This window comes from Mytilus californianus, unplaced genomic scaffold, assembly GCF_021869535.1.
Source record: "Mytilus californianus isolate M0D057914Y unplaced genomic scaffold, xbMytCali1.0.p SCAF_3, whole genome shotgun sequence".
In the NCBI taxonomy this organism is placed as follows: domain Eukaryota; kingdom Metazoa; phylum Mollusca; class Bivalvia; order Mytilida; family Mytilidae; genus Mytilus; species Mytilus californianus.
The window spans coordinates 129,925,729-129,939,382 of NW_026262679.1; the positions used below are offsets into that span (position 1 = coordinate 129,925,729).

Consider the following 13,654-nt stretch of genomic DNA (forward strand, 5'->3'; position numbering starts at 1 on the left):
TACTAGCAGTTACTGACATGCCAGCATGTGTCCACATGAATCGCCTCCCCGAACAGAATATCATATTTAAAAGATTAATTTATCACTTTGTGTTTACTATCTCACATTTTTATGAGCTTTGCACACAGTTTCAAGTTGGTGTGACTACAAGGGGATACAAAGATACAAAAAGACAGGTAAGGTTTTTGGGATTTTTTAATGTCTTATCTCTTTATTTAAAATCGAAAGAAAAAGTCTGTACAGTGGGATGCAACAGATTGATATGTCCATTTTTTTATGTCACTTCGTGCGATCACGGTAATTTTTCGTCTTATTAAAAAATGATAGAAATAGTTTTGTTGAAATCTCATAATTTAATTGAAACTCTATTGAAAAAATAGAAAATATTGTCAGCTCATTCAATATTTATAAAACAAAAATCCACGAGATGAAAAAATCTTCTCTAGTTACAAAGCTTTTTTACGACGAACAATCTATCGGATAAGTCCACACATTCACCTTTTCCCTTTCTAAGAAGGAATGTTTAAAAATACAATCTTATCGTTTTATTTTAGGTACAGTTTTTGCGTCATCGTCGTGGTCGTCATCTATCATCGTCATCGTCAGTCATAATTGTCGCCGTCGTCGTAAACGTTTTTTTTAATAAACAAACCAACTTATCTTCTTTGAAACAACTGGACCAGTTTTAAACAAAACGTGGGCCGAAGAATCTTTAGAGTTTCTAGTATACAGTTGTTCGTCTTGCCAAACAAAATGGTGACCATGGCTTTAAATAGAACATAAGCATGAAAAGGGTAAAATACAAAGATTGGTAAAATATCTTTAAAACTAATGAAGTTTGAAAAAAATTGTGAACAGTAAAAATTATCATTAGGTGAAATCTAGAAATATGTCGACATGACCGAAACTTGTGAATTGTTTCCAGAAGTCATTTTTAAGCATGTATTTCCAAATTTTTTTACATTCTTAGGTGACAATTCTGTCGAATGAATAATTAGTTTGATAAAGCTTTCTATGCTTTTATATAATTTTGGATTGTGTGAATTTTTGTCTTTGGAAAAAAGTTATGAAAATGGAGGCGAAAGATACCAAGATTAAAAATTCATAAGTAAAACTGACATCACCATGGCAAAAACCAAAATACAATAAAACGACAAAAAGTATAAAAAAATCAACTACATAGATAAGTAAATACCGAGCAACAAGAACTAAATAGACAAAAGTCAATCATACGCATCCAGAACGACATATTTGAGATATGTTATATCAAAAAAATAAAAGCACAAAATTACCGAACTCCGAGGATAATTCAACACGGAAAGTCCCTAATCAAATGGCAAAATCAAAAGCTCAAACACATCAAACGAATGGATAACAACTGTCATATTCCTGAATTGGTACAGACATTTTCTAATGTAGAAAATGGTGGATTAAACCTGATTTTATAGCTAGCTAAACCTATCACTTGTATGACAATCGCATAAAATTCCATTATATTGACAATTATGTAAAAACAATGTTTCTTTTTTTTTAAACTGAGTTGAAACATAACTATTGCAGAAATATTTCGCATGGCTTTGATTTAAGGGATTCGATATTAGTTCTTAATTCAATCACACATTCACAAGGAATCTATTTAAAAAAGAGTTCCAAGTGGTGCAGTTGAAATCATCCCATCGAAAATTTTTAGGACGCCAACACCAGATTTTTATAGAATACCTGTTTTACAGATGACGACGGATATGTACCGGTTTCGTCCTTTTTCTTAAATGTGATTGATAAAAAAAGAAAAAAAAACTTTAACCAGTTTTGTACTAACAGGAGCAACACGACCACTTCTACTAGTGCATTCTGCCTAAACTTCCGGAGCACCTGAGATCACTCTGGTTTTTGGTTGTGCTCTTGTTGTTCAGTGTTTAGTTGTCAATGTTTTGTATACTGTTGTTTGTCTTTTGATCCCTTTTTCGTTTTTTTTATGTGCCATGGCATTGACAACAGTCTTTTGAAAATAAGAAAGTTTAAAGATTCTAAGGGCAAATTTAAAAACAAGAAAATTATTATAAAGGTAACAACACCATGTACGAAAGAAAAAATCGGGCTTGTCAAAAGATATTTTAGATAAACAGACAGGGAATTATGTATGGATAGAGCAAACATTGTTAACAGTTACATAATATCAATACTGGTTCCAATTTTACTGTACCCGATGCGCATTACGCCATTTAATGTCTCTTCAGTGATAAACGAGGTCAAAATATTTGAAAATCGAACCTTATACAAATGTATTAAGCTGTTCAACCCCCCCCCCCCCCCCCAACAACCAAAAAAAAAATGGTTTCAAAAACAACAAAATTTCCATCAAATAATAAAATAATATCCATCTTGTGATGTCAGTACATAGTTTCTGGCTCCTGGACTGGTAATACCCTTCGTCACTAGCAGTCAACTAGATAAGGTATCGACCTAGGGTAGTACTAGAATTAACGGTACCAATTTCTTCGCATTTTGATATTAGATGTCACTTCAATGATAATCGACTGCTAAATATTTAGAATATTAGAAATTTAGAGGAGAAAAGAATGTCGGAAAAAAATCTTTAAGAAGTAATTTAGGGACGTAATATTAAAAACTACTCGCCGATTGGTTGTTAATCGTAAGGGTACTTATAATTTATGATGTATCAAGCGTAAATGACTAATAATTCAAACTTAAAGTTAACCTTTCAACTAAGTACATATGGAATACTTATCCGATTTTTCTAGCATTAGATCAGTACCACTGTTGGTAGACTGTTTGTCCTAACTTGGTATCATCAGCCTTGTAGTCGTTGCTTTGGTACATACATGATCAGTAATATACGTTTGCAATTGAATTGAGAAATTATTATAAAAACTGAGGAACCAACTCCCTTAGTCGAAATTGACCTGGTTATTATTTTAGGCCTTGTTTGACTATAGAGCTCTTTGTGTGTCTATGATGAGCTAAATTAATTAGTTAAACATCCTAGGCTCTCAGGTATTTTAGTTATGAGCGTTGATTTTGAAGGTAAATCCAGAAAAGCGCTTTTGACAAAACAATTAATGTTATAAAAAAGTGTTTTTGAATTTTTGTTTACACTGTGCATGGGTGCCTTTTCTCGAAGAATATATATTTCCTAGTTCAGGAGTTTACTCAAACTTATAGATATTTAGTTACCAATACATTTGCAGTACTATGAAAAAAAAAAAAGACGCATATCAATTTTACAAATTTTATTTGAAAAAGTAAAAATCTACGGATGGTCGATGTCATGTTTAGATGTTGTAATGTAATCCTTGTGTCCTCGTCTTTCTCAATATCCTATAAAATAAAAAGTAATTTCAGTTAGTTTGAAAATATAATGTATCTTGACAATATGCAAATATTATAAATAAAACCCCTGCTTCTTTTCTATTTTGTTTACAGTTACTCCATTATTCCGATATAAACTGTAGAAAAATATGTTAAAAAAATTGGGATATAATTTTGTTAAAAGCTAAATATTGCTGAACATAAAAATATACCCAGTGTAATCGTTAATCAGATTGATATCGACCCCTACCTTTTTTTATAGTATTGTAAATGTATGGGATGTACATCTTTAAACAGAAATAGAAACTCGTTAGTTCGAAAGTTCGAATGGTAAATTTCCTGTATCATACAGATATGATCAGAGTTGGATCTCTCTCTTATATAATAGATTAGGTGAGTTTTTTTTTCTTTCCATCATTAGACAAATGAGAGATCAGAGATGCTGATAATAAGTTAATCTGATGCATAATCAAAACCTACCTAGCTGACTCCATCTTGAATTAGATCTCCATCCTAAATTAGATCTCCTTCCTGAATTTGTTCCCCATCTGTCCAACCGTCCTAATCCACTGTCAAAATGACTGCTTCTGTATGGATCATATGAGCCGTATCCAGTAGCTGCTCTTTTGTGTCCTACAGAAGTTAGAATTATTATTATATTTATTCTATAATCATTCCACGTCTTAGTTCAAAATGTCACGATATTTTGATGCTTTAAAATATATGTTAATTATAAACCTATTGACGCACTTTCATCTTATGATAATATATAAAAGTTTCTTTTATCTACTTTACATCTGAATCAAAGTATACTGGGAATAAAAATACAACGTAGTATATTAAAATGAACACTTTCAGAATGAAATACTCAGGCCAAAGTAAATTATATATACGAAAGGTGTTACGAATACTTTTGTTGGTGAAAATACCTTATTTGAAAAAAGGTACTTAAATTAAATTGTAAATATCAAGCCAAAACTGTAGTTAATGAAGCATTGATGATATTTGGAATCAGTGTCAATAACAAGGTATGAATGTAGTAAAATATTACTTCGATATCCGCCATTTATTCCACCTGTCAGATGTCCGCCATTCCAACCACTATTCCATCCATTATTCAGATTTCTACTATTCCATCCATTATTCAGACCTCTAGATCCCAGCAAATCCCATGATCTTTGATTTCTGTTGTATGTATCATAACCGCGAGCAGTGGCCAAAGTAACCATCACAGCAAACAAAATAACTACGGTTAATGTATTCATGGTTTCTGCAACAACAACAAAAAAAAGGTTAATTACATCAATATTACTATATTAAAGTTGAATACTTTTTTAAGGTCCTTTTAGTTATGTAGCTCTTCACCTGTTTCAGTTTTATTCATCCTTGACTTTCAAATATTCGGCTTTGAGTGTTCCCGATGAAGGTACATCCTGAAAAGCGCTTCGGACGCATGAAATTGATAAGGTGTTGTTTTCATTTTTTTATATCAAATTAAATGTGCTTAAAATTTTTACTGATTTATTCACGCTACAAAAGGGAAAAAAGACAATTCATAGAAAAATGTTTACACCAAAATACTAATGAAAAGGCTGCATTGCAAACAATAGGATGCAAAAAGCCACTCATATTTAAAAAAATTGATCTAACTCATTAATTCGTAAAGTTGCAAAAAGTCTACTATACATTTATCATTATCTCAAATTTATCCTCCTGTATCATTAAAAGACCTAATTGAGAAAACATTTAAAAAAAAATTCAAATACAATGCTTTTTCGAAGTTTTTTTTTAATAAAATAATGTATTTAAATTCAGAATATGTAACTGCAAAGATAAAACACGTATTCATATAGTTGAACTAAACCAGGATATCATATCTCTATTAAATAGAAACAAATGAGATGAAAAAAACTAACCTGTGTTTTCTTTTCTCGTAAGTATTTGAAGATGGACAAAAAGACCAGATGTGATAGAGAACATTGAGAAAGCATTCCACTTTTATACTATTTTGATTAAAGGAAATACTCCTAAATAGGGGAATTTTTTAAACCCAAAACCACACACAAAAAAAAAACTACGTAGATTTAAGTGAAACAATCACAGGTTGTAAAGGTTACCACTATGACTAGCATGTCAATGCCATTGGATAGAAGCTAAGTCTTTTATGTTAAGTTTATGGGCACATCTGTCATATACTACTTACATATCCATCATTATGCATTCTGTTAAACATTAATAGGAAAGTATAAACAGTTAAAACATTTAGAAATAGAAATCGTAGTAAACTTTTTTTCACATCAGTATGTAGAGTATAAAAACAAAAATAGGTTGCTTCATGTCTGTTACCTGTTCACTAGTGTATATAAAGTGCGAATTCAGCTAGTTTATTTTCACTGTTGTACGCGAGTATTACTATTGTAGAATAAAGGATAATGGGAAAAACTGCGTTTGTTTACTTTTGAAAATACAAAATAAGTAATTTGAATGTATGTTTTAACACAATTTCAATAGAATATGATTTTTTAATGTATAATAACAGAATTAAAGTCCAAGAAAGTGTAATTAAAGAAGCTGAATCCATAAAATTGATTACTGAATGCGATTCATTTTAACTATAAATGCGATGCATTATCATTGTAAGTGCAATCATTTCTGATGTGGAATATTTGGAGTTGCGATGAATTTTCATTGTTGTTTAATGTGATAATTCGACATGCAACAAGTAAAATAGTCATTTAAAGACTTTTATATTGATGATATTTTCAATTTGAAATGCAATCTAGTCTTAGATACTTACTTGAATATACACGGGCATAACCATGGTTGATTCCGAACGTTGTGCGTTGTATTCCGTTCGTCGATTTTTTCTGTACGTTGATGCGTGTTTTCGTTATAGTTCTGTACCGTTTGTTAGTAAAACATCGAGAAGAACAATAATTGCTGTTTCTATTGAAATACCTATCTTTTATATTTTGTTCGCAAGCATTTGCAATTACTTAAACTATTTGACATTTCTAATATTTCATATTGAAGATTAAAACACCTTAATTTTGTATTCGTTTGACGTGAAACAGAACTTTCTGGAGCAAGAGAAGCCCACTCATCGGGAGCGCCTGATTGCAATCCAGCATCGCATTTACAATAGAAATGAATCGCTCCTAGAGTGAAAATGAAAGTTTAATATCATTATTCGACAGTAAACATGAACCGCACAACAAAAGCAGCATAGTGGAATTTAATTTGATATCAACAAGATGAATGACATAACCTGTTTAAGTAATACAACATTAATATTTATGTTAAAAGGTACATTTTTCTGAAAATAAAACTTTACTGTTGCTTGTAAATCTCATGCACACGCTGTTCGCGAACTATTCTTAATATTTATCTATTTGTGTATTAATTTTACACCTGAATGACTGTAGATGCGATGAAAACCCGTCCGCATCTCTTACCTTTATCATGAATTTATTAAAACAGAATATTATTTCTTATTTTGTTAAAAAATTATAAGTTTTGTCGTCTTTTTATTTATCTTTCTACATTAGAAATTCATAACGGATACAGTAAAATGGTATTTCAGGATTCGCACATACACTGGTCACGCTCTCATATTTCATCAATGAATGTGTTCATATTCAAACTATTGAAAAGAAATCAAGTTATACATAAAATTGCACACACGCGTGCAATTATCTTAATTGTTCGATGCGTCAATGCATAGTCGCTTAATTTTAATTATTAACCAAAAAAATGCTACGGATATAAATATGAAAAAAAATATCCAACTTAAATAAATGATTTTCCAAGCCCCGTGTAAAAATAAAAATAAGAAGATGTGGTATGATTGCCAATGAGACAACTCTCTACCAGACAACAAATGACATTAAGTCGACGACTATAGGTTATCGTACGGCCTTCGACAATGAGCATACCACATAGTAATTTTTTAAAGGCCCCGGAATGACAAATGTAAAACAATTCAAACGAGAAAACTAATTACCTGATTAATGAACAAAACCATTTACGTAAAATAATTATGATATAAAGCAACAAATCTGTCTGCCAATACTCAGGTTAAAGTATTGGTTTAAGGTAGTGTACTGCATGTCAAAGTTTGGTCACATCAACTTGAAATTTATACATTTGTTCATTACAAGTTCGCATGGACACATATTCTGTTTTGTATTACTAGATATATTAGCTTATGTTGACTATGTTATTGCAACTTTATGAATATGTTTAAGAAGATTCTTAAAAAGTAATTCCAAGATATTTTTTTATGTAAATACACACAGTTGACATGATTATTTTGTATAATAAACTTTGTAACCATAATACATATAAATATATGTGCTTTTATAAGCATACCTCTAACTATAATGGAACACGTGATGTCAGAATGAAACTCCTGTCATTTCAATGAGATTAGTTAGCTTGTGTCACAGAATAAGCCGTAGTATGATCTTTTTTTCATTTCTTGCTTAACCCCGTAAACCATTCCATACTTCTGTGTTTATAAAATACGAAATTATCATAAGGTTGATAAAATAAAATTAACATTTCTTAAATAATAGTTTAAAAAGAAGAATGGTTTGTAAATCAATAACTTTAACACTCACTTAATGAAAACTAAATTAATTACCATGTTCTTGATTGATTTCTATTTTATTCTTTGTATCAAATTTACATCATATAGATTTGATCATTTTATAATCTAAAAGGAGGACAAAAATGTTTCCTGTAATCCCTGAAATGAATATTCAGTATGTATGTTGCATGTTATTACATTTATTTTATAACGCAAAGGAACAAAAGCCAAATAAAGTTCAAAGTGCCGTAACTAATTTTAGTGTAGGAAAACGTATGTACACTTAAGCATATTATTATCTTATTGTTATTTATATATCTTATGATCAAATAGTTTCTTGTCAAAGAATACTTTTTAACAATTATCGTTTTAATGCAAAAATTGATGATTATATACTCCTTTCTTTATTTTATGTCTTAAAAGTTGTTTGCATGTGATATGATGAATAAATAACAAAATCTATCAGGCAAAACATACATAAAGGCTTCTTTTACAAATATGAATCATAAACAAATGTTATTAATATTCATGCAAAAAACTTATAATGGTGCAATATATGGGCATGAGTGACTTACACAATATCCGTAACAGATTGAAATTTAACGTATATGAGCTTATATCACTATATCAAAACTTTTGACTTTTTCTACACTTTACACAAGAATTCCCAATTACGAATTAAAAGACATATTGAAAGAGTTGATCCTGCTTTGTTTCATAAAATAGAATGACCTACGTAGATGCAAGTTTCTTGTCTTAGGGAGGGATAAATGGTACTTTGTAAGAAAAATCATTCTAATTCAAACAAAAACTTCTCTGAAACTAACATTACCAATATGCTTGATTTCTCGATTGACAACATATTTGTCACGTTTGGAGGACTTGTTTTTCAACATTTAATCGGCGTTCCAATGGGAACAAACTGTGCTCCTTTAGCTTCATTTTCCGCTATATAGATGATGTTCTCTCACTAAATATTTCAAAATGTGGTGACTATGTTGAACGGATCTATCCCATTAAACTTGAGATAGAGGATAAGACAGATATCGTTAAGTCTGCCTCATACCTTGACTTACATCTAGAAATTGACAATAATAGTCTTTTGAAAACAAAATTTTACGACAAAAAAAAAAAAAAATGATTTTAGCTTCCCAATTATGAACTTCCCATTTCAATGAAATCGTCCCTTTGTAAATTTTACGGACGCCATCACAATTTGGTTGACCGTTATGGAAAATCCGATTCACAGATGATAGAGGATATGTTCCAAATGTCGTAACTACAATCCTGTCCCATTTTCCCAGAATTTGACCTACCGAATTAGACTTATTACCGGGTTTGTACTAACATGAGCAACACGACGGGTGCCACATGTGGAACAGGATCTGCTTACCCTTCCGGAGCACCTGAGATCGCCCAACGTTTTTGTTGGGGTTCGTGTTGTTCAGTATTTAGTTTTCTATGTTGTGTTTTGTGTACTGTTTTGTGTCTGTTTGTCTTTTTCTTTTTTAGCCATGGCGTTGTCATTTTATTTTCGACTTTGAATGTCCTTTTGTTTTCTTTCGCCTCTCTTTTATGATTCTTTACATTGATTTAACAAGGCATACTTTCATTAAGAACTGGGGATAAACTGATGTTTGGAGTGTAAAAAAAGACCTACCAAAAAAAAAAATAATTTGGCGTGTAAAGAAGAATTGTTGTTGTAATTGACGAGGATGGGAAAAATTAATTGAAATGCATAATTTCCTACTGCTGTTACAGCAAAAGAGAAGAACAATTATTGAGAGAAATTACCAAATATATAACAACATTATACAAGCAGGAGATATTCGTAAGATATCAACAAAAAAGTGGCACAACATGCATGGAGTCATAAATGTAAAATATAAAAATATTTTGAAATTATTTACTCGCAATATTTTTAATAACAAACAAGACTTCAATCACATGAGGGGTCGCTAAATGGATACTCTCAACATTATTGTGACACTAATCATCCATCTAAATGATGGTAAATATAAGTTAAATCTTAATTGTCCATTCTCTAAGGCGGGGGGTACATTTTTTATCGAGACATCCATATACTTTTAAACTCTGACGATATAGGATCAAGTTTTATTAAATCAATTATGTCTTAATCTATTTCGATTAGAAATATACTTTTTTGATCACTAACCTTTCATCATAATAAAAAAAAGGGGTTATTTATATCAAACCAAATCTGTTTTTGAAAAAAGTGAGGTAGCTCTATATGTATCATATACTTATGGACAATCTTAGGGGTTTCCTTCATTTTTCTTATTTTCATTGCATTTTTAAAACAAAAGTTTATTAAATTGTTTGCTGAATCATTGTAATAAACATTGACATTTAATGACAATATACAGTCGGTGTGTAGAGAATGTACAACGACTGCCATATTGTTTCAGGTGTTTGTAGTTGTTTTAAGTTGTAGGTATTATCACACATATGTAATAGCTGGCAGATTCCCTAAATGTATCGATGTTCCCACTTTGTCAAATATTTATAAAATATATTTTGATCCCCAGTTAAACAAATATCAAAATAAGTTATTTAGTTTGAATATGTCTACACGAATATATAAAAAGCGCATCGAACGCAAAACACTGCACAGTTTACATTTGAATAAGACTTGAAGAGGGTATGAGTTGTAAAAATTGATTACAACCAAACGGATGTGATAAGACAGCCATAGGCGGGAAGTAAGTCTATAAGAAAAATTAAAATTCTACATCGAAAGGGGCGTGTTATTTTTTGAAGAAGTCATTAAAGGAAATAAAAAGTAAACTTTTAGAGCCATCGGATTAGACAATGATAATCCAAGATTGTACATGCAGACAACATTATATAAACTTTACGCAAGATTGGCCAAGAGAAGGACAAACTTTATATCTGACAATCTTTGATATCCAACCAAAAAATTAAAGATAATGTATTCTTCTTAAAAATTGTTAAAAATATTTCCATACTTGGGCATTCAGACTGTCAGACATGTTCAATAAAATTTTAACCATTTCTGAAATTATGGTGTAACCATCTTGGATGAAATAGCGTGAAAATATCATTTGGTTATTAAAATATTTGATATTGAGTTTATTCATGAGTTTGACCATTTATTTGGTTTTTTTTGCCGATCTTTCAATACAGTTAAACAATAAGGATACTAGACCGTGTATATTTACGCCAAACATTTTTCATTTTAAGCTGAAAAAATAGATTTTGCAAAATACGCTACAATTTTTAAAGTTAATTGGTTTGATAAATGTAACAAAAATCTGTTGAAGTCACTTCTGAAAAATCATTTTCGTTATGAGATTTGAAATTTGTAGTTTTCATGAGATAACATTATTTGATTTCACGAGGATAATATAAAATTTAATAATAAGTTTGTCTTAAAAAGATTTCATCTTATCAACAGTTTGAATAAATTAAAACATTCGAATTTGATTGTTTTTTAGAAAAAAACAAATTTCAATCTCCTTCTAAAGAACAAAATATTGAAATTGCTAACCTTAAGCATTTTTCAATTTGCCTTAAAAAATTGAAAAATGAAAAATGCTCCAACGTGGAGCATTTTTCAATTTGCCTTTAAAAATTGAAAAATGAAAAATGCTCCAACGTGGAGCATTTTTCAATTTGCCTTTAAAAATTGAAAAATGAAAAATGCTCCAACATGGAGCATTTTTCAATTTGCCTTTAAATATTGAAAAATGAAAAATGTCCCGTATTGGTTGAATTTTCGTCTTTAGAAAATTTTCTCAAAAATGAAAATTTTTTTGTGTGGAGCATTTTTCAATTTTTGTAATCGTTTGCAAATTTATCAAAGATATTGAAAAATAGATAATCAAATTATTTTTTCAGTCATTGTTAACACTTTAGAAGTTTTGTTTTTATGCTTTAAATATAATACACATGTGTGTATGTGTGAACCCGTATATACACATTTATTACCTTACCCCGAAAAGATAGGAGAACAACAACGCACCAGCAAAATTATTTGATGTGGCGCAGGATTATTATGCAATTGTTATTTCCCTTGTTTAAAACCATGAATTTTATATTTCCCTATTTTGTTATTTACATTCAGGTTAACTAAATATTCTCTATATATCTGTTAAATCAAATAGATATTGGTATGTTGAATTCATTGATAAAGATATTTATTTTTACTCTAAAGTTTAGTATTTGCATCGTTGCAAAACATTTGTAAACTTCTTTTAAAAGTTAATGTACATTGAATATAAGATCTGAGCAATTTGCCTGTTTGCAGATTAAAGCAAAACTATATCTGCTCTTAATCACGTATTTGTAGTGGCTCTCCAAAGGATTATGCATAGTTGAAAGCATTAACAATGTACCCTAAGCCGAGAGAGTTGACCTGAATGTAAAGTAAATAAATAAATATTGATTCAGGAATTCCGTACTTTCATGCACTGACTATGGTTTTGGTGATACCCTCGGTGACAACCTAGAAAAGGTGTAAAGATAAAAACAACACATAGGAAAGCTGTTCTTTTCCCAGTCTCCCTGTATAAGGTTGATGAATATGCCATATTCCATCTAAATACGGCTTATTTTGGAAGTCATTGAATGCTCCATTTCTTAACTAGATAAAATGATATAATTTTCACTGTTTTTGGTTTTTATTTACTAAGCTATTTAGATACAAATAGTGCTTTAACATTTGGCATCCATCGTCTCTGTTTACAACTTGAACAAGCTGTGGTCCACATCTCCGAATCTCAATCAAAATTACTCATGCTACATTTTTGTCCCGCGAGTTGGATGTTGAATTTTACAGCAATTTTTCTGTTTTTAACTGAAATACATTATTTTGGGAAAACTAATCAGGAATGAAGCAGACATTTGAGTCAGTGCTTGGTGGAATTAGATACGACTGTCTTTAGGAGACAAGTTTTGAAGATTTAGGTGTATAATTGTTCCTGTGGTCTTTGATTTTTATAGTATGGTTCATTTGGTAAATGTATAGTCATAATAGGTTTGATGTTGTCAACACTGATATTGCTGATTACTTTGTTCATTTTGAGACAGATTTTCTATTATTTGGAATGAATGTGAGGTGGCATTTCAGTTAAAAATGAACTTCAAATGTGAAGCTAGTTTACGTTTCTCTAGATATAAGAAGATGTGGTATGAGTGCCAATGAGACAGCTCGCCTTCTAAGTCACAATTTTTAAAATAAAAACCATTATAGGTCAAAGTACGGTCTTCAACACAGAACACCGAACAGTAAGCTATAAAGTGTCCCCAAAATGACTAGTGTAAAACTATTCAAACGGGAAAAACAACGGTCTAATCTATATACAGAACGAGAAACACTTATGAACCACATCAACAAACGACAACAAAGAACATTAGAAGATAACAAAACCTTTAAAAAGACTTATTAAGAAGGGATATAGTTACGATACTGTTGTCAGGTCATTAAAGATTGCATATTTTGGCTTTAATATTGATTCACTTAAAGGGTCTTTACATCGGAATTAAACACATTCATTTAAAAACCAGTTGTTGGCATGACACGGGTTATGTTCTTCTCTTAAATATTTTATGATTGTATAATACTGAAACCTTACCGGGAGTTGCCTGATATTCCTATGATGAAGACAAAATCTTTCAATCAGTTTAATTGAGGTCTGGAGCTGGCATGTCAGTAACTGCTAGTAGTCTGTTGTTATTTATGTATCATTG

The 13,654-nt window shown here is 30.5% G+C and overlaps 1 protein-coding gene across 4 annotated transcripts in view; it reads right to left on the reverse strand.

Annotated features, from left to right (window-relative positions):
• Window positions 1-3,236: 3,236 nt before the first annotated feature.
• The window catches only part of LOC127736219 (uncharacterized), a 73,718-nt gene continuing 63,300 nt past the window's right edge, over window positions 3,237-13,654 (reverse strand). For 2 of the 4 annotated variants that reach the window (XR_007998863.1, XR_007998864.1), the window contains 2 exons: window positions 3,811-3,953; window positions 3,237-3,339 (listed from right to left, as the gene is read on the reverse strand). Coding sequence is in view for 2 of the 4 variants with exons in the window: in XM_052246802.1 (XP_052102762.1) it covers window positions 3,332-3,339; window positions 3,811-3,963; window positions 4,382-4,600; window positions 5,247-5,310 (444 nt within the window). In the remaining 2 variants the exon portion in view is untranslated. Of the gene's footprint in view, window positions 3,340-3,810; window positions 3,964-4,381; window positions 4,601-5,246; window positions 5,336-13,654 lie in introns of those variants that run through there. The other 2 variants (XM_052246802.1, XM_052246806.1) reach the window with 2 other exon arrangements.